At 51.4% G+C, this 22,429-nt stretch overlaps 2 protein-coding genes across 2 annotated transcripts in view; one reads left to right on the forward strand and one right to left on the reverse strand.

Moving 5' to 3' along the window:
- Positions 1-537: 537 nt before the first annotated feature.
- LOC136787536 (olfactory receptor 14A16-like) overlaps positions 538-22,429 on the reverse strand; it is a 30,293-nt gene continuing 8,401 nt past the window's right edge. The window contains exon 2 of the mRNA XM_066984846.1: positions 538-1,036. Coding sequence (XP_066840947.1) covers positions 1,019-1,036 — 18 coding nt within the window. The 3' untranslated portion in view covers positions 538-1,018. The remainder of the gene's footprint in view (positions 1,037-22,429) is intronic.
- Positions 20,674-21,609, forward strand: LOC106049602 (olfactory receptor 14C36-like). The gene has a single exon (XM_013201968.3). The coding sequence runs from the start codon at positions 20,674-20,676 to the stop codon at positions 21,607-21,609; it is 936 nt and encodes a 311-aa protein (XP_013057422.3).

Below are 22,429 nucleotides of genomic sequence, written 5' to 3' on the forward strand. Positions count from 1 at the left end.
CCTCTTCTGAGACCTACCTGGGGGTATCTCATGGGCTACATCTCATGAGCTGGGCAACATTTAAACAGCACTTCTTCCAAGCTCAGGATCAGTGCATCCCTAAGAGTAGGAAATTGGGGAAAGGGTGCAGGAGACCTGAGTGGATGAGCAAGGAGCTCATCGACAAGATCAAAAGGAAGAGGAAGGTCTATGAAATGTGGATTTTTACACATTTCCACATCTTTTTTTGAGGGCCTGTCCTCTTGGGAGGAATATAGGAGTGTTGTCAGGGCCTGCAGGGACACGACGAGGAAGGCTAAAGCCCACCTGGAGATGAAGCTTGCGAAAGAGATAAAGGATAATAAGAAGGGTTTTTTAAAGTATGTAAACAGTAAAAGAAAGACTAGAGACAATGTGGGTCCCCTGCTGAATGAGGGGGGTGTCCTGGTAACAGGGGACGCTGAGAAGGCAGAGATACTGAATACCTTCTTTGGTTCGGTCTTTGCTTCAAAGATTCCCCCGCAGGACTCCTGGATACTGGAGGGAGGAGAAAGAGTCTGGGAAATGGATATCTCCTCCCTGGCTGATGAGGGAGTTGTTCGGGAGTGTCTGATTGGGATCAACGCACACAAATCCATGGGCCCCCTTGGGATGCATCCACATGCGCTGAGGGAGTGAGCAGAGGTGATCGCTGAACTGTTCTCCATCATCTTTGAAAGGTCCTGGAGAAAGAAGAGGTGCCTGAAGACTGGAGGATAGCCAATGTCACTCCGGTCTTCAGGAAGGGCAAGAAGGAGGATCCAGGAAACTACAAGCCAGTCAGTCTCACCTCTGTCCCTGGAAAGGTGTTGGAACAGGTTGTTCCGGATGCCATCTCCAAGCAATTGGAAGAGAAGAAGGTTATCAGGAGTATCCAGCATGGATTCACCAAGGGGAAGTTGTGCTCAACAAACCTCGTTGCCTTCTATGATGGCATCACCAGCTGGGTAGATGGAGAGAGAGCAGTGGATATCATCTACCTTGATTTTAGCAAGGTTTTTTATACTATCTCCCACATCTTGATAGCAAAGCTGAGACAATGTGGGATAGATGAGTGGACAGTAAGGTGAGCTGAGAACTGGCTGACTGGCCGAGCTCAGAGGGTGGTGATCAGCGGCGCAGAGTCTGGCTGGAGACCTGTGACTAGCAGTGTTCCCCAGAGGTCAGTGCTGGGTCTGGTCTTGTTCAACATCTTCATCGATGACCTTGATGAGGGAATAGTGTCCACCCTCAGCAAGTACACCAATGATACAAAGCTGGGAGGAGTGGCCGACACGCCAGAAGGCTGTGCTGCCGTTCAGCGAGACCTGGACAGGCTGGAAAGCTGGACAGGAAGAAACCGAATGAAGTTTAACAAGAGCAAGTGTAGAGTCCTGGACCTGGGAAGGAACAACCACATGTATCAGTACGGGCTGGGGGATGACCTGCTGGAGAGGAGCTCTGAGGATAAGGACCTGGGGGTCCTGGTGGACAACAGGTTGGCCATGAGCCAGCAGTTTGCCCTGGTAGCCAAGAAGTCCAATGGGATCCTGGCGTGCATTAAAAGGAGCATGGCCAGCAGGTCAAGGGAGGTGATACTCCCTCTCTACTCTGCCCTGGTCAGGCCTCACCTGGAGTACTGTGTCCAGTTCTGGGCTCCCCAGTATAAAAAAGACAGGGATCTCCTGGAAAGAATCCAGTGGAGGGCCACAAAGATGATACGAGGCCTGAAGCATCTTCCCTATGAGGAAAGGCTGAGAGACCTGGGTCTGTTCAACCTTGAGAAGAGAAGACTGAGAGGGGATCTTATCAATGTTTACAAATATATTAAGTGTGGGAGACGGAGGATATGGCCAACCTCTTTTCAGTGGTGTGTGGGGACAGGACAAGGGGCAATGGCCACAAAACAGAGCACAGGAAGTTCCGCACCAACATGCGAAAGAATTTCTTCACGGTGAGGGGGATGGAGCACTGGAACAGGCTGCCCAGGGATGTTGTGGATTCTCCTTCTCTGGAGATATTCAAGGCCCGTCTGGACACCTACCAGTGCAACCTGCTCTAGGGAACCTGCTTTGGCAGGGGGGTTGGACCCAATGATCTCTTGAGGTCCCTTACAACCCCTACAATTCTGTGATTCTGTGATATACCATGGTACTCAGCAATAAATATCGGGGACAGCTTTCCATGTCAAGATAGCAGTTTCTCAGAGACTGTCTGCACAAATGTCTGCTGGTGGGAATTGCTGAGATACTAAATATTCATCATGTTTGGCATTTGATTTTCTGTTCTTTATTCTTTTCCTTTCCCTTCCTTATGTGTCTTTCTCTCAATTTGTGAGTTTTAATTATTTTTGCTGTTCCCATCCCTCTCCCTCTAGAGGAGGAGGAAGCGGGCAGCTTGTACATGTGTAGTTGCTGGCTGGGGTGAGCAAGGAGGAGGCTTGCCATAGTGCAAGCAAACGGAGGTCCATGAAGCTGCAAGAGCCCTGGTCTTTTGCCTGGGAGATCCCCAGCATAAAGTGCCTGTGCCCCTCAGGGCCTGGCCCGCCCCCCAGGCCAGCACAAGAGGCCTGGCCCAGGCACAGAGCAGATCCAGATCCCTCTCCAGGATGCCATTTGCTATCAACCCCAGCACCAGTGGGACACATCCAGGCAGTTAAGTCAAAGGCCAGTTATTGTTTGCTGGGTAATGGGCAAGCAAGAAGGCACCTCCCAGTCCAGCCTGTGGTCCTACACTGATCACCGTGGGAGTCAGATCCATGGTGAAGCCCAGGAAAGCAAGAGGCCTTTTCAGTGAGCATCTCCTTTTGTGTATTCCTGACATGGGCTTTGGAAGAGGAATGCAGAGATTTGGCAGAGATAAGACTGTTAAGACCACAGGACTGTCACCAAGTCACGAGATCTCAGGGCTTACCCAAATGCAAGGGCACAAGAGAACAATATGGAAGGCAAAAGAGAGCAGCAGTGAAAAGGCCAAGTCCTGCTGCTGGCCGTGGCCATGGCTCCAGGGAAGCAGCAGCCCTGACCCGAAGGCAGCAGAGAGGCAGAGCCCAGCGGGCAGTGAGGGGCAGCCCTGAGGGCCTCTGGGGCTGCTCCTCCATGTGGCAGCTGGGCTCTTGGCCCTGAGCCCCTCCTGCATGCTGGGGCTGCTCCCCCAGCTCCAGAGGAGATGGGAAGAGAGAGCAGCTGAGACCAATGAAGTTCTGATTGCTTCTTTATTGTCGACATCTACACTGGAAGCCTAGTTCTATAGGTAGATTTAATCAAAATAAATAAATTAATTAACAGGAAGTATGCTTGTAAAAAATAATACTATTTAAATAAACATCAAAGTATATGAAAATATTAGTAATGAAAAATTGTAGGAAAAATTGTCACATCAGTTTCTCAAATACCTTGGTAATCTTATAATAGTAAAAATAATAGTATTATTATTACTGATTAAATTATTAATAACACATGATTAAAATGATATGATATCATATAAATGATTTGAATCACAAAAATGTTAGCAATATTGATGTCTAAGAAGCACATATAAAAACAATTTCTTCACTGCATCCGTGAGTTCCTGGTTCCTCATGCTGTAGATGAGAGGGTTCACTACTGGAGGAATTATGGAGTACAGAACTGCCACCACCAGGTCAAGGGATGGGGAAGAGATCAAGGGGGGCTTCAGGTAGGCAAACATGGCAGTGCTGACAAAAAGGGAGACCATGGTCAGGTGAGGGAAGCATGTGGAAAAAGCTTTGTGCCGGCCCTGCACTGAAGGCATCCTCAGAACCACCCTGAAAATCTGCACATAGGAATCAAAATGAAAACAAAAAAAACAATGGTTAAACAGGCACTAAACGCAACTACTCCAACTTCCCTGAGGTAGACATCTAAGCAGGAGAGCTTGAGGATCTGGGGGACTTCACAGAAGAACTGGTCCATGACATTGCCTTGGCAGAGGGGCAGGGAAAATGTATTGGCCGTGTGCAGGACAGCATCAAGAACCCCACTGCCCCAGGCAGCTGTTACCATCTTGGCACAAGCTCTGCTGCCCAGGAGGCTCCCGTAGTGCAGGGGTTTGCAGATGGCAACATAGCGGTCATAGGCCATGACTGTAAGAAGAGAAAACTCTGCTCCAGACAAGGAAACAAACAGAAAGACCTGAGCAGCACACCCTTCCTAAGTGATGGCCTTGGTATCCCAGAGAGAATTGGCCATGGCTTTGGGGAGAGTGGTGGAGATGCATCCCAGGTCAAGGAGGGCGAGGTTGAGGAGGAAGAAGTACATGGGGGTGTGGAGGCGGTGGTCGCAGGCTACAGCACTGAGGATGAGGCCGTTGCCCAGGAAGGCAGCCAGGTAGATGCCCAGGAAGGGCCTGAAGTGCAGGAGCCGCAGCTCCCGTGTGTCTGCGAATGTCAGCAGGAGGAACTCGCTCACAGAGCTGCTGTTGGCCATTTGCTGGTTCTGGGCTTCGGGTCCTGTCTAAGGAGGAGAAAATCATTAATAACCAAGAAGACTTACTTGAGGAAAACTTGTTCCATTTCTCACATAAGCCCCTCAAAAACACTTGTCCCATTTCAGGCAGATATTTGGTTGGCATGTCCCTTTCTGGAGTTCCGCTTGATGTGGCCTGAGGGTGTCCCTGGGATATGGGGAGTCAGCTGTTGGCAATGCAGGATTTAGTTCTGTCCCACAGCCAGAAGTAAAGGGGAACATGGAGTAATCTCAGATTCAATCACCTGATAGTAAAGATCTTTTCCATATTGTTGCTCCCAATTCACCCAACTGCAGAGCAGGGCTGCTGGGATTTATTTATTTATTTATTTTCTGTCTAGCTGCCCACCCCACTCCTTAGGACTTTTGCTAAGGATGAAATCCTGGGCATTTCTGGTGCACTCTAAGTGAAAACTTGTGGATACTCAGAGGCAAAGAGACTCTCCCTTTAGTGCAGAGTGTCCTTTAGAGATGACTGCCAAGGCTGGTCTCATTTGTCCTGTGCTGACATCTCTTTGAGCTGCAGGACAATTGCACTCGGAGGTTGATAGACTCATAGAATCATAGCATTTCCTGACTTAGAAGTGACACAGAAGGACCCTCAAATCCCACCCCTGCATCTGTACATGAATACCCAAAAATCAGCCCATATGCCTGAGAGGGCTGCCCAAATGTTTGTTTAATTCTGGCAGCCTCAGTGATGTGATCACTTCCTGTGGTGTTTGTTCCAGTGCCTACAGAACCTGGACACTGCTGAGAGCAAAGGAATCCAGGCTCAAAGTGCACATCTCCAGACCCCTCACCCTCTCCCCACAGTCCCCTTCCAGCCAAGCAAACCGAGGGCTCATTCCATTTGCATGTGAAACCCCCATCCCCAGCCAGCCTGGAAATAAGAACAGCAGCAGCACGGCCAGCTGGAGAAGCCAGCAGGAATGCCAGCATGCTGCTGCCAGGGGAGGCAAGGCCAGGGAGGGACAGACGGACACTCAGCAGACCCTCCTCTGCTGCAGCCCTGTCTCGTTGCAAATGTTCTGTGCTCTGCTCTGGCCTGCAGACACCTCCCAAAGACAGGGCACTGGGCATTAGAGGATTTGCAGCTCCTGAAAATCAGCTTGGATAAAACCCAAGGGAACCATAAATATGTTGTTGGTGCAGTCTGTGGGCTGAGGTTTTGGAAGGGACTTCACAAATTTCATCACTGACATATTGATCTCTCATTGCAATGCTCTAGTAGACTCAGTCTCCTGTACAACCCTGACAATCCATTACCATGAAACCTGCCTCTTCTCCACAGCAAGAATTTGAAAGCACAGACTGCAGAAAAATCTTACCCTGCATGTAAACCGAGCCTTGATCTTCCTCTTGAAATATCCAGTCATAAATGCCATTCTCTAAAGCATCTTCTACACTTTGCTGGAGAAACAGAGAGAATCATCCTGACAGATGCTACCAGCCATTGGATGTGCCAGCTGTAGTAGACCCCTTTGACAACATCATCTGCATTGCCCTGCTGCCAGAGACTCACAGTGTCAAGAGTCTGCAGATCTGTCCTGCCACACACTGCCCTCTGTTCTTGCGCTCCTCACTGCCTCCAAGCCCTCTCTCCTTCTCTCCTCTCCCCGTGCCACCTGTGGTCAGAGCCCCCAGCCCTGCTGTGCTGTGCAGAGGAGCTGCTCCTGGGCAGAGCTGTCTCTCTGCAGCGCTGCCCGCTTGCCAGGAGCTTCCCTTCAGCCCAGGAGCCCGGCCCAGCTCAGCAGCACAACACCCGACCATGGCATCGCTTGTTCTGTGCCATTGGGCTCCCTCAAGGTGTCCCCAGTGCCTCAGGGCAGACAGCTCCTGAGGGCAGCAGGGTCTCTCCTGGGGTGTGTTGTTTGAAGCAGACTGAATTCACCACTGACTGCTCTTCTCTGAACATGGGAGAGACGGATTTTAGAAGCGTGATTTGTGCTATTGGACCGTGGTTGTCAGACACGTTGTGCTCTAACCTGGCAGGCCGCTCAGCACTACACAGCAGTTAGCTCACACTCACCTCACCCCCCAAAAGCTTATGTGTTGAGATAAGGGCATTTTAAAGGACTGAAAGGGAAGATAAATAATAATAATAGTAATTATTATTATCATTATTATTATGTACAAAGCAAGTTATGCACAGTGCAATTACTCATCACTTTCTGATGTCCAGCCTGTCCCCAAGCTGGTAGAATATTGTGGTAACTATCTGCACCTGCTCTTCTTTGACCTTCAACAACTCCAGAAACAGAAGGGTTCTCCCAGAGACTGGGCAAGGTAGACAGCTCTTTAATATCCTCTGTCTCCAAGGCAGCTATCCCAAAACCCCATCAGTACCCTTTTGGATCTCTGAAGTACCCTCTCATGGGGAAGTCTATGTCAAGGTTTCATAGATCAACATTCTTCTCCCTCCTTTCTTTTCTGGGTAGTAGTTCTTTTCCATTCTAAGGAGCCTGATTTTCACATCCATTGTTTTCTCCTGCATACAGAGGCAACGGATACTGGCACAGGTTGGTGCTCTGGCCTAGCAAGACCAGACCTGGGGGATCTGGTCTAGTCCCCAGACTAGACCTGGGGCCTGTCACAGGGGCTGGAGTGGCTGCAGGACATGTCAGAGGTGTTGGAGTAGCTGCAGGGCCTGTCACAGGGGTTGGAGTGGCACTGACTGAGGCTCAGTAAGCACAGACCAAGTCCCAGCATGTTGAAGTGATTTGTGTCCCTTTGGAATTGCCAGGGTGATAACACCTCCTTTTCAAGCATTTCTACAGTTTTTAAGGATTCTGCACTTGCTCAGGAGTGAAGTTCCAAAGCATTGGACGTGCCCAATGCTCTAGGTGCCTGCCCATATCCTCCCACACTCCCTGCCACTCCTAACTCTCCTGCTTTCAGACAGATCTCTGGATGACATTCTTAAGTAGTTGTTTATCCTTAAACAAAAGTTGAAACACATTCAGGAGACATCACAATAGGATCAACCCAAGGATATTCAAAGCTTTGAAGAGCTATTGTAATTAGCCTGGAGGAGAAGGGGGAGGTGAAGGAGAAAGGGAGAGTGAATAAGTGGGGAAGTGTCCCTTCCCTTTTCTCCCCCTAGATTGGCTCCCTAAAGCAAAAAGGTCAAGAGCGTAATTCTTAAGTTTCTGAGTGATGGTTCCTGAGGTATGGAGGTGATGGCAATGCTCAGTACAAATAACAGATTTTTCACATGACCAGACATTTTATAGAATCATAAGCCAGTGTTACACAACGTAACAAAATAACTTTAAACCAGCCACAGAAATGATAAACAACACAACAGGAACACATGCAGTAAGTAATGTGCTATACAACACATTTCTGAAAGCAAGCACAACAGACCTGAGATCCAAAAAGTCGACATTGTGATCAGCAACTATTAAACTGGTCTGATGCTTATAACAATTTAATTTTAGCACTCTCTGGTAAGATCTGTCATTATCTCAACCCTTCGTGCCACACACTAGGTGCCAAAAAGACTGCCGTGGTTTAATGCAGCAATTCGAGTACATGTAATTATTCAAACAAGTCCAGAGGAGGGCCACAAAGATGATCAAGGGGCTGGAGCACGTCTGCTATGAAGGCACACTGAGCGAGTGTGGTGCTTTTACCGTGCTAGGCAGCTGAACACCACAACCGTTCTCTCACTCCCCCTCCTTAGATGAGGAGGGGAAGAAGTAAAGAACAACTCACGGGTTGAGATAAGGATGATTTAATTAAAGGGAAGGAAAAAAAAATTTATTATTAAGGAAAGATTATTATTAATTAAACAATTTAACTAAACATTTAACTAAACAATAAAGGGGGAACTACACTAAAGGGGAAAAAAAGGAAAGGGGAAAAGGGAGGGGGAAAGGGAAAACTAGACAAAACAAGTAAAGGCTATGTGGAAGTGCAGAGGAAAGAAATTACTCTCTACTTCCCACAAATGAGCGATGCTTGACCATGTCCTTGAAGCAGGGCCTCAAGGCACGTAGCAGGTTTTCGGGAGGAGGACAGACGTTTTCACAACGAGAGCCCACCCCTCCCCTCTTCCTCCTTTTTCCACCTTTTAGTGCTGAGTGTGACATCATATTCACAGATTCACAGATTCACAGATTTCTCTAGGTTGGAAGAGACCTCAAGATCATCGAGTCCAACCTCCGACCTAACACTAAGTACTCCACTAAACCATATCCCTAAGCTCTACATCTAAACGTCTTTTAAAGACCTCCAGGGATGGTGACTCCACCACCTCCCTGGGCAGCCCGTTCCAATGCTTAATAACCCTTTCGGTAAAGAAGTACTTCCTAACATCCAACCTAAAACTCCCCTGTCGCAACTTTAGCCCATTCCCCCTCGTCCTGTCACCAGGCACGTGGGAGAATAGACCAACCCCCACCTCTCTACAGCCTCCTTTCAGGTAACTGTAGAGAGCGATGAGGTCGCCCCTGAGCCTCCTCTTCTCCAGGCTGAACAAGCCCAGCTCCCTCAGCCGCTCCTCGTAAGACTTGTTCTCCAGACCCCTCACAAGCTTGGTCGCCCTTCTCTGGACTCGCTCGAGCACGTCCATGTCCTTCCTGTAGCGAGGGGCCCAAAACTGAACACAGTACTCGAGGTGCGGCCTCACCAGAGCCGAGTACAGGGGCACAATCACTTCCCTCGACCTGCTGGCCACACTGCTTCTTATACAGGCCAGGATGCCGTTGGCCTTCTTGGCCACCTGAGCACACTGCTGGCTCATATTCAGCCGACTATCCACCAATACTCCCAGGTCCTTCTCGGCCAGGCAGCTTTCCAGCCACTCATCTCCCAGCCTGTAGCTCTGCTTGGGGTTGTTGCAGCCCAGGTGCAGGACCCGGCACTTGGCCTTGTTGAACTTCATGCAGTTGACCCCAGCCCATCGCTCCAGCCTATCCAGATCCTCCTGCAGAGCCTTCCTGCCCTCGAGCAGATCGACACACGCACTTAGCTTGGTGTCATCTGCAAACTTACTGAGGGTGCACTGGACGCCCTCATCCAGATCATCAATAAAGATATTAAAGAGGACCGGCCCCAGTACCGAGCCCTGGGGGACTCCACTAGTGACCGGCCTCCAACCAGATTTGACTCCATTCACCACAACTCTCTGGGCCCGGCCATCCAGCCAGTTTCTAACCCAGCGAAGCGTACGCCAGTCCAAGCCCCGAGCAGCCAGTTTCTTGAGGAGAATGTTGTGGGGAACTGTGTCAAAAGCCTTACTGAGGTCAAGGTAGACCACGTCCACAGCCTTTCCCTCATCCACCAAGCGCGTCACTTGGTCATAGAAGGAGATCAGGTTCGTCAAGCAGGACCTGCCTTTCATAAACCCATGCTGACTGGGCCTGATCGCCTGCTTGCCCTGCAAGTGCCGCGTGATGACCCTCAAGATAATCTGCTCCATGAGCTTCCCCGGCACTGAGGTCAAACTGACAGGCCTATAGTTCCCCGGGTCTGCCCTCCGGCCCTTCTTATAGATAGGCGTCACATTGGCTAGCCGCCAGTCAACCGGGACCTCCCCCGATAGCCAGGACTGCCGATAAATGATGGAAAGCGGCTCGGCCAGCTCCTCCGCCAGTTCTCTCAGTACCCTTGGGTGGATCCCATCCGGCCCCATCGACTTGCGCACATCCAAGCTCCGTAGCAGGTCGCCAACCATTTCCTCATGGATAGCGAAGGCCACATCCAGCTCCCCATCCCCTTCCACCAGCTCAGGGCACTGGGTGTCCGGAGAACAACCGGTATTGCCGCTAAAGACTGAGGCAAAGGCGGCATTAAGCACCTCAGCCTTTTCCTCATCCTTAGTAACTAGGTTTCCCCTCGCATCCAGTAAAGGATGGAGATTCTCCCTAGTCCTCCGTTTCGCGTTGATGTATTTGTAAAAGGATTTTTTGTTGTCTTTAACGGCAGTAGCCAGATTGAGCTCCAGATGAGCTTTGGCCTTTCTAATTTTCTCCCTGCACAGCCTCGCTACATCCTTGTAGTCCTCCTCAGTGGCCCGCCCTTTTTTCCAAAGATTATAAACCCTCTTTTTTCTGCTAAGCTCCAGCCGCAACTCTCTGTTGAGCCAGGCCGGTCTTCTTCCACGCCGGCTCATCTTTGGGCACGTGGGGACGGACCGCTCCTGTGCCATCACGATTTCCTTCTTGAGGAGCGCCCAGCCTTCCTGGACTCCTCTGCCCTTCAGAACCGCCTCCCAAGGGACTCGGCCAACCAGCGTCCTGAGCAGCTCAAAGTCAGCCCTCCGGAAGTCCAAGACAGCAGTTTTACTGGTCCCCTTCCTGGCCTCGCCAAGAATAGAGAACTCTACCATTTCGTGGTCACTCTGCCCCAGACAGCTTCCGACCACCACATCTCCCACCAGTCCTTCTCTGTTTGTGAAGAGAAGGTCTAGCGGGGCACCACCCCTGGTAGGTTCACTGACCAGCTGCGTCAGGAAGCTATCTCCCACGCTCTCCAGAAACCTCCTAGACTGCTTTCTCTGTGCCGTGTTGTGTTTCCAGGATATGTCCGGGAAGTTGAAGTCCCCCACGAGGACAAGCGCCGACGATTTTGCAACTTCTGTCAGTTGCCTATAAAACTCCTCATCCGTCTCCTCATCCTGGTTCGGCGGTCTATAACAGACCCCCACCAGGATGCTAGCCTTGCCGGCCTTCCCGCGGATCCTAACCCACAGGGATTCAACCTTATCATTCCCAGCCTGGAGTTCCACAACATCAAAAGATTCTCTAATGTAGAGAGCCACGCCACCACCCCTTCTGTGCTGCCTGTCCCTCCTGAAGAGCCGATAGCCAGGCATTGCAGCACTCCAGTCGTGGGAGCGGTCCCACCACGTCTCCGTGATGGCAACCAAGTCGTAGCCTGCCTGCTGCACAATGGCTTCCAGCTCCTCCTGTTTGTTACCCATGCTGCGTGCATTAGTGTAGATGCACTTCAGCTGGGCCATCGCCTTCTTCCCCGGCCTAGCCATTGTTTCCCCCGGCACAGCTCCGACAAGCCTTGTTTGAGCCCCGTCCCCCTTCTTACCTAGTTTAAAGCTCTCTCTATGAGCCCCGCCAGCTCCTGGCCTAGGATCCGTTTTCCCCTTGGAGATAGAGACCCGTCTGGGGCCATCAGGCCGGGTGCCGAGTAAAGCTCCCCATGGTGAAAAAACCCAAAATTTCTATGCTGGCACCAGCCTCTGAGCCACCTATTAACCACATGAGCTTTCCGTGTCCTCTCCGTGCCTCTCCCTTCCCCCGTAGGGATGGACGAAAACACCACCTGCACTCCCGCTCCCTCCACCAATCGTCCCAGCCCCCTATAGTCCTGTTTGATGGCCCTGAGGCTTCTCTTTTCAACATCATCGCTGCCAGCCTGGACTATCAAAAGCGGGTAATAGTCAGAGGGGCGAACCAGGTTTGGAAGCTTCCTGGTAACGTCTCTGACCCTGGCCCCAGGGAGGCAGCAGACTTCCCTATGTGTGGGGTCAGGCCGACAAATAGGGCCCTCCGTTCCCCTGAGGAGGGAGCCGCCCACAACAATCACCCTTCTTTCTTTCTTGGTGGAGGCAGTCCTGAGGCGTGGAGTCAACTTCCTCACCTCAGGCATCCTCCCGGGTAGGCTTCCTACCTCATCCTCACCCACGGGTCTCTCGAGCCCCAGGGCCTCAAACCTATTGTTCAAGGGCACCTGGGAAGGCGGTGCCGGCAGGGGAGGGCATCTCCTGCGAGGTCGAGCAGGGACCTGTCTCCATTCCTCCTCAACTCGCAGGTCCCCTCCCTCTGCCCGATGGCAACAGGGCAGGGGGTCCACCCCCCTTTGGGGCGTCTCACCCTGGTCCCTCTCCCTCCGGTCCTGCAGGGAGTCGCTCCACCAGTCTATCTCCCGCTCGCACTCCCTGATATCCCTCAGCCTCTGCACCTCCTCCTTGAGCTCCGCCACCATGCGGACCAGGTCGTCCACCTGCTCGCACCTCACGCAAGCAGTCTCCCTGCCTCCTGCCGATGGCAGCAAGAGGCTCAGACACTCCCCGCATCCGGAGACCTGAACTGCCGCATGTTTGGACGGGCAGTCGGTCTGGTTGTGCACTGACTTCCTAGAGAAGGCACCGTGCCTGGTGGAGACCATTGTAGCCCAGCTGACAGGAGAGTGCCGTTAGAGGAATTGTCCCTAAGGGCGGGTGTGAGCGCTCCGCCCTGCCTGCCCGCCCTGCCCGCGCTCACTGCCTCGCTAACTGCCGCGTCACTCCCACCGCGTCACTCCCTGTTTGCCGGCCCTGTTCGCCGCGCTCCTGGTCGCTCGCGCTCCCTAAGGGCTGCCTTTGAACGGCCGGGGGGAGGAGCTGTCGCTGACGCTGCTGGCCCCGCCTACGCCTCGTCAGCCTCCCTCACGAGGGCTGCCGGTGCCTGGCGGCTCCCTCACGTAGGCTCGATGCCCGAAAAATAGCCCTGCCTGTCCCGATCCCGCGCTCCGCTGCAGCACGCGTCTGCCCCGGAGCCGGTCGCCTCGGCAAGTGGCTCTGAAAAGGCGGTGGTGCCCGATTTAAAAGGCCCGCCGCTGACGCTGTCGCTGTCGCTGACGCTGACGCTGCTGGCCCCGCCTACGCCTCGTCAGCCTCCCTCACGAGGGCTGCCGGTGCCTGGCGGCTCCCTCACGTAGGCTCGATGCCCGAAAAATAGCCCTGCCTGTCCCGATCCCGCGCTCCGCTGCAGCACGCGTCTGCCCCGGAGCCGGTCGCCTCGGCAAGTGGTATGGAATATCCCTTTGGTTGGTTTAGGTCAGCTGCCCTGGTGATGTTTCTTTTCTCACACCTTTGCCCACCCCTAGGGCGGTTAGAGAGAGAGTCCTGATGCTGTGCCAGCACTGCTCAGCAGCAGACACAACACTGGTGTGATACCATTGCTGTTTTAGCTACGAGTGCAGAGCACAGCACTCTATGGGCTGCTGCAGGGAAAGTTAACATCCCAGCCCGACCCAGTACAGCGAGCTTTGAGCAATCTTCCAGTACTTAAAGACGACCTACAGCAAAGCTGGGGAGACAGTCTTTGTCAGGGAGTGTAGTGATAGGACAAGGAGTAATGACTTTAAACTAAAAGAGGGTAGCTTTAAATTAGATATATGGAAGAAATTATTTACTCTGAGGATAGTGAGGCACTGGAACAGGTTGCCTGGAAAAGCTGTGAATGTCTCATCCTTGGAAGTGTTCAAGGACAGGTTGGAACGAGTTGAGCAACCAGGTCTAGTAGGAGGTGTCCCTGCCCATGGCATGGTGGTTGGAATAAGATGATCTTTAAGGTCTATTCCAACCCAAACCATTCTATGATTCTATGATCCCATGTTTCTATGATTATCTGACACTGCTACCATTGTCCGTGTGAAGCCAATAAAGGCTCTCCTCAGAGATTTTAACAAAGCCCTTTCCACATCTTCATCATCCTCCTGGTCGATCGTCAGGTTTCATAGAGGTGGTTTTGGAAGGGTGAGAGAGGTGCTGGTGGAGCTGCAGATGTCGTCATAACACCTATCTCAAAGACCTTGGAAAGGCCAGATTGACCAAAGATGTTTCTCAGGACTTAGAAAAGGCAGATGTCAAACCCATCTTCTCTTAGAAGGCCGAGCAGAAGGATGATCAAACCTAACCAAGAATTAAAATGCCAGCCTTAACCCTAGGCATCAACAAAGAACTAAAAAAAACTCTAACCCACAAAGCTTGCTCTTTCCCTATACCTTGAGCAGGCATCTTGAGCCAATCCCTCCCTCAAAACCTTTGCCATTCCCTTAACCCTAGAAGGTGACCTCTAATCCCTAAATGTTAACCTGAACAGATAACCCCCAAAGCCCTCCAGCATGCACACAGCACATCTCGTCTTCAACCCGACTCCTAACCCTAACTTCAGCTGTTTGTCCCTTTGGAGCAGGCCAGGGATTGTGAGGTCCTGGAGCAGTCACATGGCATTGGAAGAGGCACGTGAGGTGACAGGTATGTGATCTGATCAAAGGCCACATGGAGGAGCTGGCTGGGAATGCTGTGATAAGGTCAGGTGTGCCTCAGGATCTGCTGGGCAAGCAGGAGGCACATGGCTGTGAAGGAGGCTGGGAGGCCACTTCTGTCTCTGGAGCTGATGGAGCAGCAGGAGGAACGTGGCACAGAGAGGGACCGTAAAGGGCGGAAGCATGCACATGACATTGAAGATGATGGCAAGGCAGCTTCTGTTCTGGTCAGGTGATAGACCACAGGAAGGCTGATGGGAAGGGAGTCACTCTTGAGGCATAATTTGTGAGACCACAGAGTCATAGAATGGCTCATGTTGGAAGGGACCTTAAAGTTCATCTAGTTCCAACCCCCTGGCCATAAGCAGAGATGCCCCCCATGAGATCAGGTTGCCCAGGGCCTCATCTAACCTGCTCTTGATCAACTCCAGGGATGGGGAATCTCTAAGGTCTCTTGGCAACATGTTCCAGTGCTTCACCTCCCTCTGAGTGAAGAATTTTCTCCTAACCTCTAATATAAATCTCACCTCTTTTACCTTAAAACCATTCTCCCTTGTCCTGTCATTATCTGACTGAACAAAGAGTCACTCTTCATCTTTTTTAGAAGCCCCCTTTAAGTACTGAAAAGCCACAAAGAGATCACCCCAGAGCCTTCTTTTCTCCAGTCTGAACAGCCCCAGCTCTCTCAGCCTTTCTTCATATGGGACATGCTCCAGCCCCTTGATCATCTTCTTGGCCCTCCTCTGGACCCGTTCTAACAGATCCGCATCCTTCTTGTGCTGGGGGCTCCAGACCTGGATGCAGGACTCCAAGTGGGGCCTCACAAGGGCAGAGTAGAAGGGGACAGTCACCTGCCTCCACCTACTGGCCACTCCTCTTTTGATGCAGCCCAGGATGCAGTTGGCCTTCTGGCCTACAAGTGCACACTGCTGGCTCATGTCGAGCTTTTCGTCCAGCAGAACCCCCAAGTCCTTCTCTGCAGGGCTGCTCTCAATGAGTTCTTCTCCCAGCCGATCCTCCTGTCTGGGATTTCCCCAGCACAGGAGCAGCACCTTGCACTTGGACTTGTTGAACCTCCTTAGGTTCACAGGGGCCCAAATTTCAAGCTTGTCCAGGACCCTTTGGATGGCATCCCTTCCTCTGTTGCATCAACTAAACAGCTTGGTGTCATCTGCAGTCTTCCTGAGGGTGCACTCCATCCCACTGTCCATGTCATTGATAAAGATATTAAACAGCACTGGTCCCAGGACAGACCCCTGAGGTACACCACTAATCACCGGTCTCCACTTGGACATAGAGCCATTGACCACTGCTCTCTGGGTGTGACCTTCAAGCCAACTCCTTATCCTCGCAATGGTCCACCCATCAAAAGCATATCTCCAATCTGGAGACCAGGATGTCATGTGGGACCATGTCAAAGTCTTACAGAATTTCAAGTGGATGACATCGTTCAGTCTTCCCTTGTTGTCTGATGTGGTCACTCCATTGTAGAAAGCCATCAGTTTGGGCCGGCACAATTTACCCTTTGGTGAAGCCATGCTGGCTGTCTCTAATCACCTCTTTGTCTTGCATGTGCCTTGACTTTGATTCCAGGAGGATCTTTTCCATGATCTTGACAGGCACACAGGTGAGGCTCACCATTCTGTAGTTCCCTGGGTCCTCCTTTCTACCCTTTATAAAAATGCGAATGATATTTTCCTTTTTCCATTCACTAGGGACTTCACCCAACTGCCACCACTTTTCAAATATGATGGAGAGAAGCTTGGCAACTACATCAGCCAGTTCCCTCAGGACCCTGGGATGCAAGTCATCAGGCCCCATAGACTTGTACACGTTTAGTTTCATCAGGAGGTCTCAAACCTGCTTTTTACTTACAGCTGGTGGGACTTTGCCCCCCAGCCTCCGTCTATGGATTCAGGGAAATGAAAGACTTGGGAAACCTGACGGGCAGTGAAGACTGAGGAAAAGATGTTTTTGAGTCCCTCAGCCTTCTCCATGTCTGTCAGTACCAATTCACCCTTCTCAACCATCAGAGGGGGTACGCTGTCCTTGGCCTTTCTTTTCTGAGCAATGTATCTATAGAATCCCTTCCTGTTATTTTTTGCACCCCTTGCCAAGCTCAGTTCCATCTGTGCCTTGGATTTCCTTATCCCATCCCTACACATCCAAAACTGAAGCATGCGTGAGGGCCTGGGAAAGGTAACCGTGGTTCTATAGAAGCCATTTCGGAAAAAAAACTTATGGGTAGGAAGCACAATTTTGTGGAGGTGCAGAGCTGATGGGCACATTGTGCAGGATTTTCCTAAAGACCTATGTGTCCTTTTCCCTCCTGACTACCATGCCACTTCCTTGTCAGGAATGGAGTAGCCAACAGAGGTGAGAAAGTTAATCTGCAATCATGAATGTCATCAGAAAGCTGATCCCAGTAAAATATGGGAAGGTCAGGAGCAACCTGGAAAAGAGAGATGTGAGATTTTGGGGTGGGAAGAGCTTGGCCAGCAGAAATTAATGATTTCATAGAGGTAGGAGGGTGCATGTAATATTGATGCTGTGGTAACACTGACTTAAAAGAGTCATGTATTACCCTTACCTTATTTGAACCAGTAATTTTAATCCCGAAACCTAAATTCTACTCCAACAGTCTGACAGGAATCCCCTACTGTAATGCTTGAACTCAAAGTATCCCTTGAAGCAAAACTCAGGCCATAGCCCCTTTCCCGTACCTTTATTCTCTTACTCACCCAAATGCCTTCCCTGTACACTAGTATTAAAATGCTATATTGAGCCCTAGACAAGTTCTTGGCAGACATAAACAAAACCCTAAACCACAGAGCTTGCCCATACCCTAACCGCAGAAGAACACCAAAAATTCCCAATAAACCTCTGTTTACTCTCTAACCCAGAAAGGTGAGCCCTAGTCCCTAGGGGGCTAGGGAGAGGTTACCTCTGCCTCAAGATCTCCTGCACCAACATGCTGGTGCACCATGTGACTGTGGAAGTGACTGTGAGGTCAATTCTGTCTCTGCCGTTGATAGGGCAGCAACAGGAACGTGTCACGGAAAGGGACTGTGAGGTCACTTCTGTCTGTAGGTGGCAGGTTATCCTTGACTTAGACCTGGGATCTGTACTTTCTGGCTGACATCTGCCAGTGGCCCTGGTAGGCCAGCAGAAGGCACCTGGTTGGCATGCTGACTGTGGGATCCCCTCTGCCTACATACCCAGGAGGACCCAGACAGAAAGAAGGCCCGCATAGGTGTTGTCCTGTCCCTTCTGCTTGAGTACATGACGGAACAGCGGGAGGTACAAGGCGTCGTTGTGTCTAGCTAAGAATCTGCAAGGCCAGTAGCAGGTCCATGGAAGATGGTGGTGAGGTGACTTCTGGCTGGCTGGCTGACAGACCACAAGAAGGCTGATGGTTTGGGATGCCTACTTTAGGAGTGGTTTCCACCCTGATGGAGCATTCTTTGATAGTAGAAAAGAGCAGGAGAGAAAAAATTGACACAAACCACCCTAGAAGGTTGGCACTGGCCATGAGGAGGAAGAAATGTCCAGGGGAACAAAAGGTCTTGCTGCTAGAGACTGAGACAAAGAAGGAATTAGGTACCTCAGCCTTTACCTCATCTCTAGATCATCACCAGCTTTCCCCCAAATGCAATAAAGGATGATGATTCTCCTTAATCCTCCTTTATTTAAAGTGTTTATATATGCAGTTTTTATTGGCTTTGACAGTAATAGAAGGATTGAGTTCCAGTTGGGCATTGGCCCTTCTGATTTTGACCTGCACAGCCCCATAACATTTAGGACACAGCTCCAGACAAACTGACAGCATGCATGACAAGGAAGCACAGAAGAGGTGGAACCTGGCAGCCTTCCATCCCCTACCCTTCCGTGACTCTGTGCTGCAATTCCATTCAACCGGTTACTCCTGTATTATCCAAACTTTCCTGCAAGTCCTGATGCTGCTATCTTGTCAGAGATAGCACAGTCACACAAAGGTTGAATTGTCTGCCTGCAGACATTAACAGCTCATAGAATGGAGCGTCAGTGTGGGGGAACCTTGGGAAACTGTAGGATTTTGCCTACGGGAACATCTTGACATTTACAAGGAGAAGAGCCTAGTCCTGAACCAGAGGGAGAGTAACCCCACCCATCAGGACAGACTGGGACCCTGCTGAGTGAGCAGTGCCCAGGAGGAGGAGGGCCTGGGCACCATGAGGGATGCTATACAAGTAGTGGTGCCTGCTCACCAGGAACCAGGCCAGCTTCCTACAGAGCTGCCTTACGAGGAGCATGGCCATCAAGAAAATCTGAGTTATCATACTCAGCTCAGATTCAGTGTGCAAACTCACCCACAAGGCTCTGCAGCCAGCAGGGAAAGATGTGGAGGTCTGTGCTTCCCTAATACAGCTTGGCGTGGAGAGGAGCAATGGCTGTGGCAAGGCTGAGAGTCCCAACAGGACCCAGGTCTCTGTGCCTGTGGCTATGGCTGTTGTCTCTGCCACTGAGGCCTGTGAAGAGACAGCTTATCATTAAAGCACCAGGGCCTCATTGCCTCCTCGCCCCCACCCATGAATCAGGCAGGGGTCATACCATTCTCCTGCACTTGGCAATGCACATCCCCATCTCCTACTGCACCAGGAAGAGCCCTGAGCAAGGTGTGAAGGGAAAGGATCTCCCTTCCTAGGGACCAAGGGTCAAGGCCTGGCCCTTGTGCTTGGTGAAACACATCCAGTTTTCCTACACATCAGTGTCACCTTCACATTGCCTTTGTCTACTTGTCCTCACTGCCTCCAATGTTCTGCTCTAATGAGCTCCAAGGGAGGCTGTGTCAGTGCTGGCCCTCAGGGGGACACTGCAGTGCATCACACTTGGACTTCTTGAGAGATTTCTTCAATTGTCTCTCAGTGCCTGAGGTTCATGGGCTCATCACCAAAGCCACCAGAGGGGTGATTACAATGCCTTGGGCTGGGCCTCTGCTGCTGAGCTGGGCCGGGCTCATGGGACAGAGAGAGCTCCTGGCAAGAGGGCCCTGGTGCAGAGAGACAGCTCTGCCCAGGAGCAGCTCCTCTGCAAAGCACAGCAGGGCTGGGGGCTCTGACCACAGAAGACACACAGAGAGGAGAGGAGAGAGGGATTGGAGGCAGTTGAGAGTGGGAGGATGCTGAGGGCTAACTGCAAGAGAAATCTGCACAGCCCTTGACAAGGTAAGTCTCTGGCTGCAGGGCCATGCAGCTGCAGGTCCTGGAAGGGTCTCCTCCTGGGTCTTGTTTCTGGGAGGGCAGTGGGCAATGGAGTAGGCTTTGAGACTCCTGCTGGATTGCACTGTGAGGTGAGGAAGTCTGACAGAAGCCCCTTGGAGTGTCGTAACCTAGCTACCCCTGGTCAGCTAAGGCAGGGGTGACTAAGCCTCCTCCAGACTACTGCAGGGAGTGCAGATGGGCTGCTGGGACACCCCAGCTTGCAAATATCTATCTCTGTCTGTGGGGAATCCTTCTGGGCTGCAGGCTGCTCTCCAGCAGGATGCAGCTCTCTCATGGCATTCTTGTGTTATGCAGGTGCCCTAAGGAGAAAACACCTCTGTGCTAAGGCCATGTCCTTTCTGCTGCATGGCTGTCTGTGGGCAGCTGGAGTGAGGCCTCTGCACCCCTGTCTAGGAAGGAAGAGCTGAGATCCTGATCAGGCCCCTGAAGACAAGGTGAAGGTGAGGATTCTGTCCAGCTGCGCTTGGACTGGGGCTTCTCTACTCTCAGATCTCGGCAGTTTCTTCTCAGGGAAGCATCTGAGTGGGATGATCCTGCAGCTCACAGAGGGGTAGCACAGGACAGCTGAGAACAGGACTGGTGGGCAGAGCTGCTCTGCTCAGTCTTCACCAAGGGACAGTCACTTTGCCTCCTGGCACCCACAGGATTTCACCAGGAGTGCGCAAGTAATGTCAGGGAGTTCCACCATCCAATACCTCTCCTATGTGTTATAGCAGCAAACAGGATAACATAAAGTGAGGAAAATACTTGCAGCTCTGCTCTGCAATCAGCTCAGTTGTTTGCAATGATACTGCAAAGCTCATTGATCTGATATTTGTCTGAGTTGGAGTTTGCCACCCTTCTGTTTTATTTCCTATTTTCCTCAAAGAAGTCTGCTCTAACGTTTTTCTGCCTTCTCCACTTTAACCCACAAGCAAGTATAAAGTCAGACAATGTCCAACATCAGCTCTGTGAGCGAGTTCCTCCTGTTGGCATTCACAGACACACGGGAACTGCAGCTCCTGAACTTTGGGCTCTTCCTGGGCATCTACCTGGCTGCCCTCCTGGGCAACGGCCTCATCCTCACCGCCGTAGCCTGCGACTGCCGCCTCCACACCCCCATGTACTTCTTCCTCCTCAACCTCGCCCTCCTCGACCTGGGATCCATCTCCACCACTCTCCCCAAAGCCATGGCCAATTGCCTTTGGGATACCAGAGCTATCTCCTATGAAGGATGTGCTGTACAGGTCTTCTTTTTTCTTTTCTTGATTGGAGCAGAGTATTGCCTTCTCACTGTCATGGCCTATGACCGTTATGTTGCCATCTGCAAGCCCCTGCACTACGGGAGCCTCCTGGGCAGCAGAGCTTGTGCCAAGATGGCAGCAGCTGCCTGGGGCAGTGGGGTTCTTGATGCTGTCCTGCACACAGCCAATACATTTTCCCTGCCCTTCTGCCAAGGCAATGCTCTGGATCAGTTCTTCTGTGAAATCCCCCACATCCTCAAGCTCTCCTGCTCAGATTCCTACCTCAGGGAAGTTGGGGCACTTGTGTTTAGTTTTTCTTTGGGCTTTGGTTGTTTTGTTTTCATTATGTTATCTTATGTGCAGATCTTCAGGGTGGTCCTGAGGATGCCCTCTGAGCAGGGCCGGCACAAAGCATTTTCCACTTGCCTCCCTCACCTGGCAGCTGTCTCCATGTTTTCCAGCACTGCCATGTTTACCTACCTGAAGCCCCCCTCGATCTCCTCCCCATCTTTGGACCTGGTGGTGTCATTTCTGTACTCGGTGGTCCCTCCAGCAGTTAACCCCCTCATCTACAGCATGAGGAACAAGGAGCTTAAGGATGCAATGAGGATACTCTTTGGATACTTGCTTCTTCAGAATCAGTAATGACTTTCAGTTCCCAGTTTATTTCAGAATTTATTAGGAAAATCTTTTGTTAATTTGTTTTTATAAATAATTTAAGGTTTTTTTTGGTTTTGATTTAAATAAAGGTATTTTTATCATCCTGGTTTTTTTTTGTTTGTTTGTTTCTTTCTTTTCATTTCTTTTATCCAGTCATCTAATATACCTAAAGGAGCAAGCTTCCTGTGTAGACAAAGACAATAAACAATCCATCAGAACTTCATTTGTCTCTGCTGCCATCCATTCCCATCTCCTCTGGAGCTGGGGGAGCAGCCCCAGCACGCAGGAGGGGCTCAGGGCCAAGAGCCCAGCTGCCACATGGAGGAGCAGCCCTGGTGACCCTCAGGGCTGCCCCTCACTGCCCACTGGGCTCTGCCTCTCTGCTGCCTTCAGGTCAGGGCTGCTGCTTCCCTGGAGCCATGGCCATGGCCAGCAGCAGGATGTGGCCTTTTCACTGCTACTCTCTTTTGGCCTCCTCATTGTTCTCTTGTGCTCTTGTACGTGGGTTAGCCCTCAGACCTCGTGTACCCTGGTGACGGTCCTGTTGACTCTACAGTGGCATCCCTTTCCCTGCAAGCAGCATCTGGCAATGTGCCCTGTGACACAGCTGGCTTCCTTGATAGCAGCACAGGAACAAGAGGGGCTGCTCAGGGCAAACCCAGAAGCCTGGACGCCTCTTCCAAAGCTGCTGTCAGGAATAGAGCCATGGGTTCTCCAAGGCAAGAGACCAGGGCTCCTGCAGCTTCATGGACCTCCACTGCCATGGTTGGCCCCAGCCCAGGAGCCCGTAGGAAGGCCCAGAGCC

Source organism: Anser cygnoides, chromosome 29 (assembly GCF_040182565.1).
Source record: "Anser cygnoides isolate HZ-2024a breed goose chromosome 29, Taihu_goose_T2T_genome, whole genome shotgun sequence".
NCBI classification, from domain to species: Eukaryota; Metazoa; Chordata; class Aves; order Anseriformes; family Anatidae; genus Anser; species Anser cygnoides.

Excerpts from the sequence above, each read along its gene's own strand:
- LOC106049602 (XM_013201968.3), top strand. The coding sequence starts at position 20,674 with ATGTCCAACATCAGCTCTGTGAGCGAGTTCCTCCTGTTGGCATTCACA.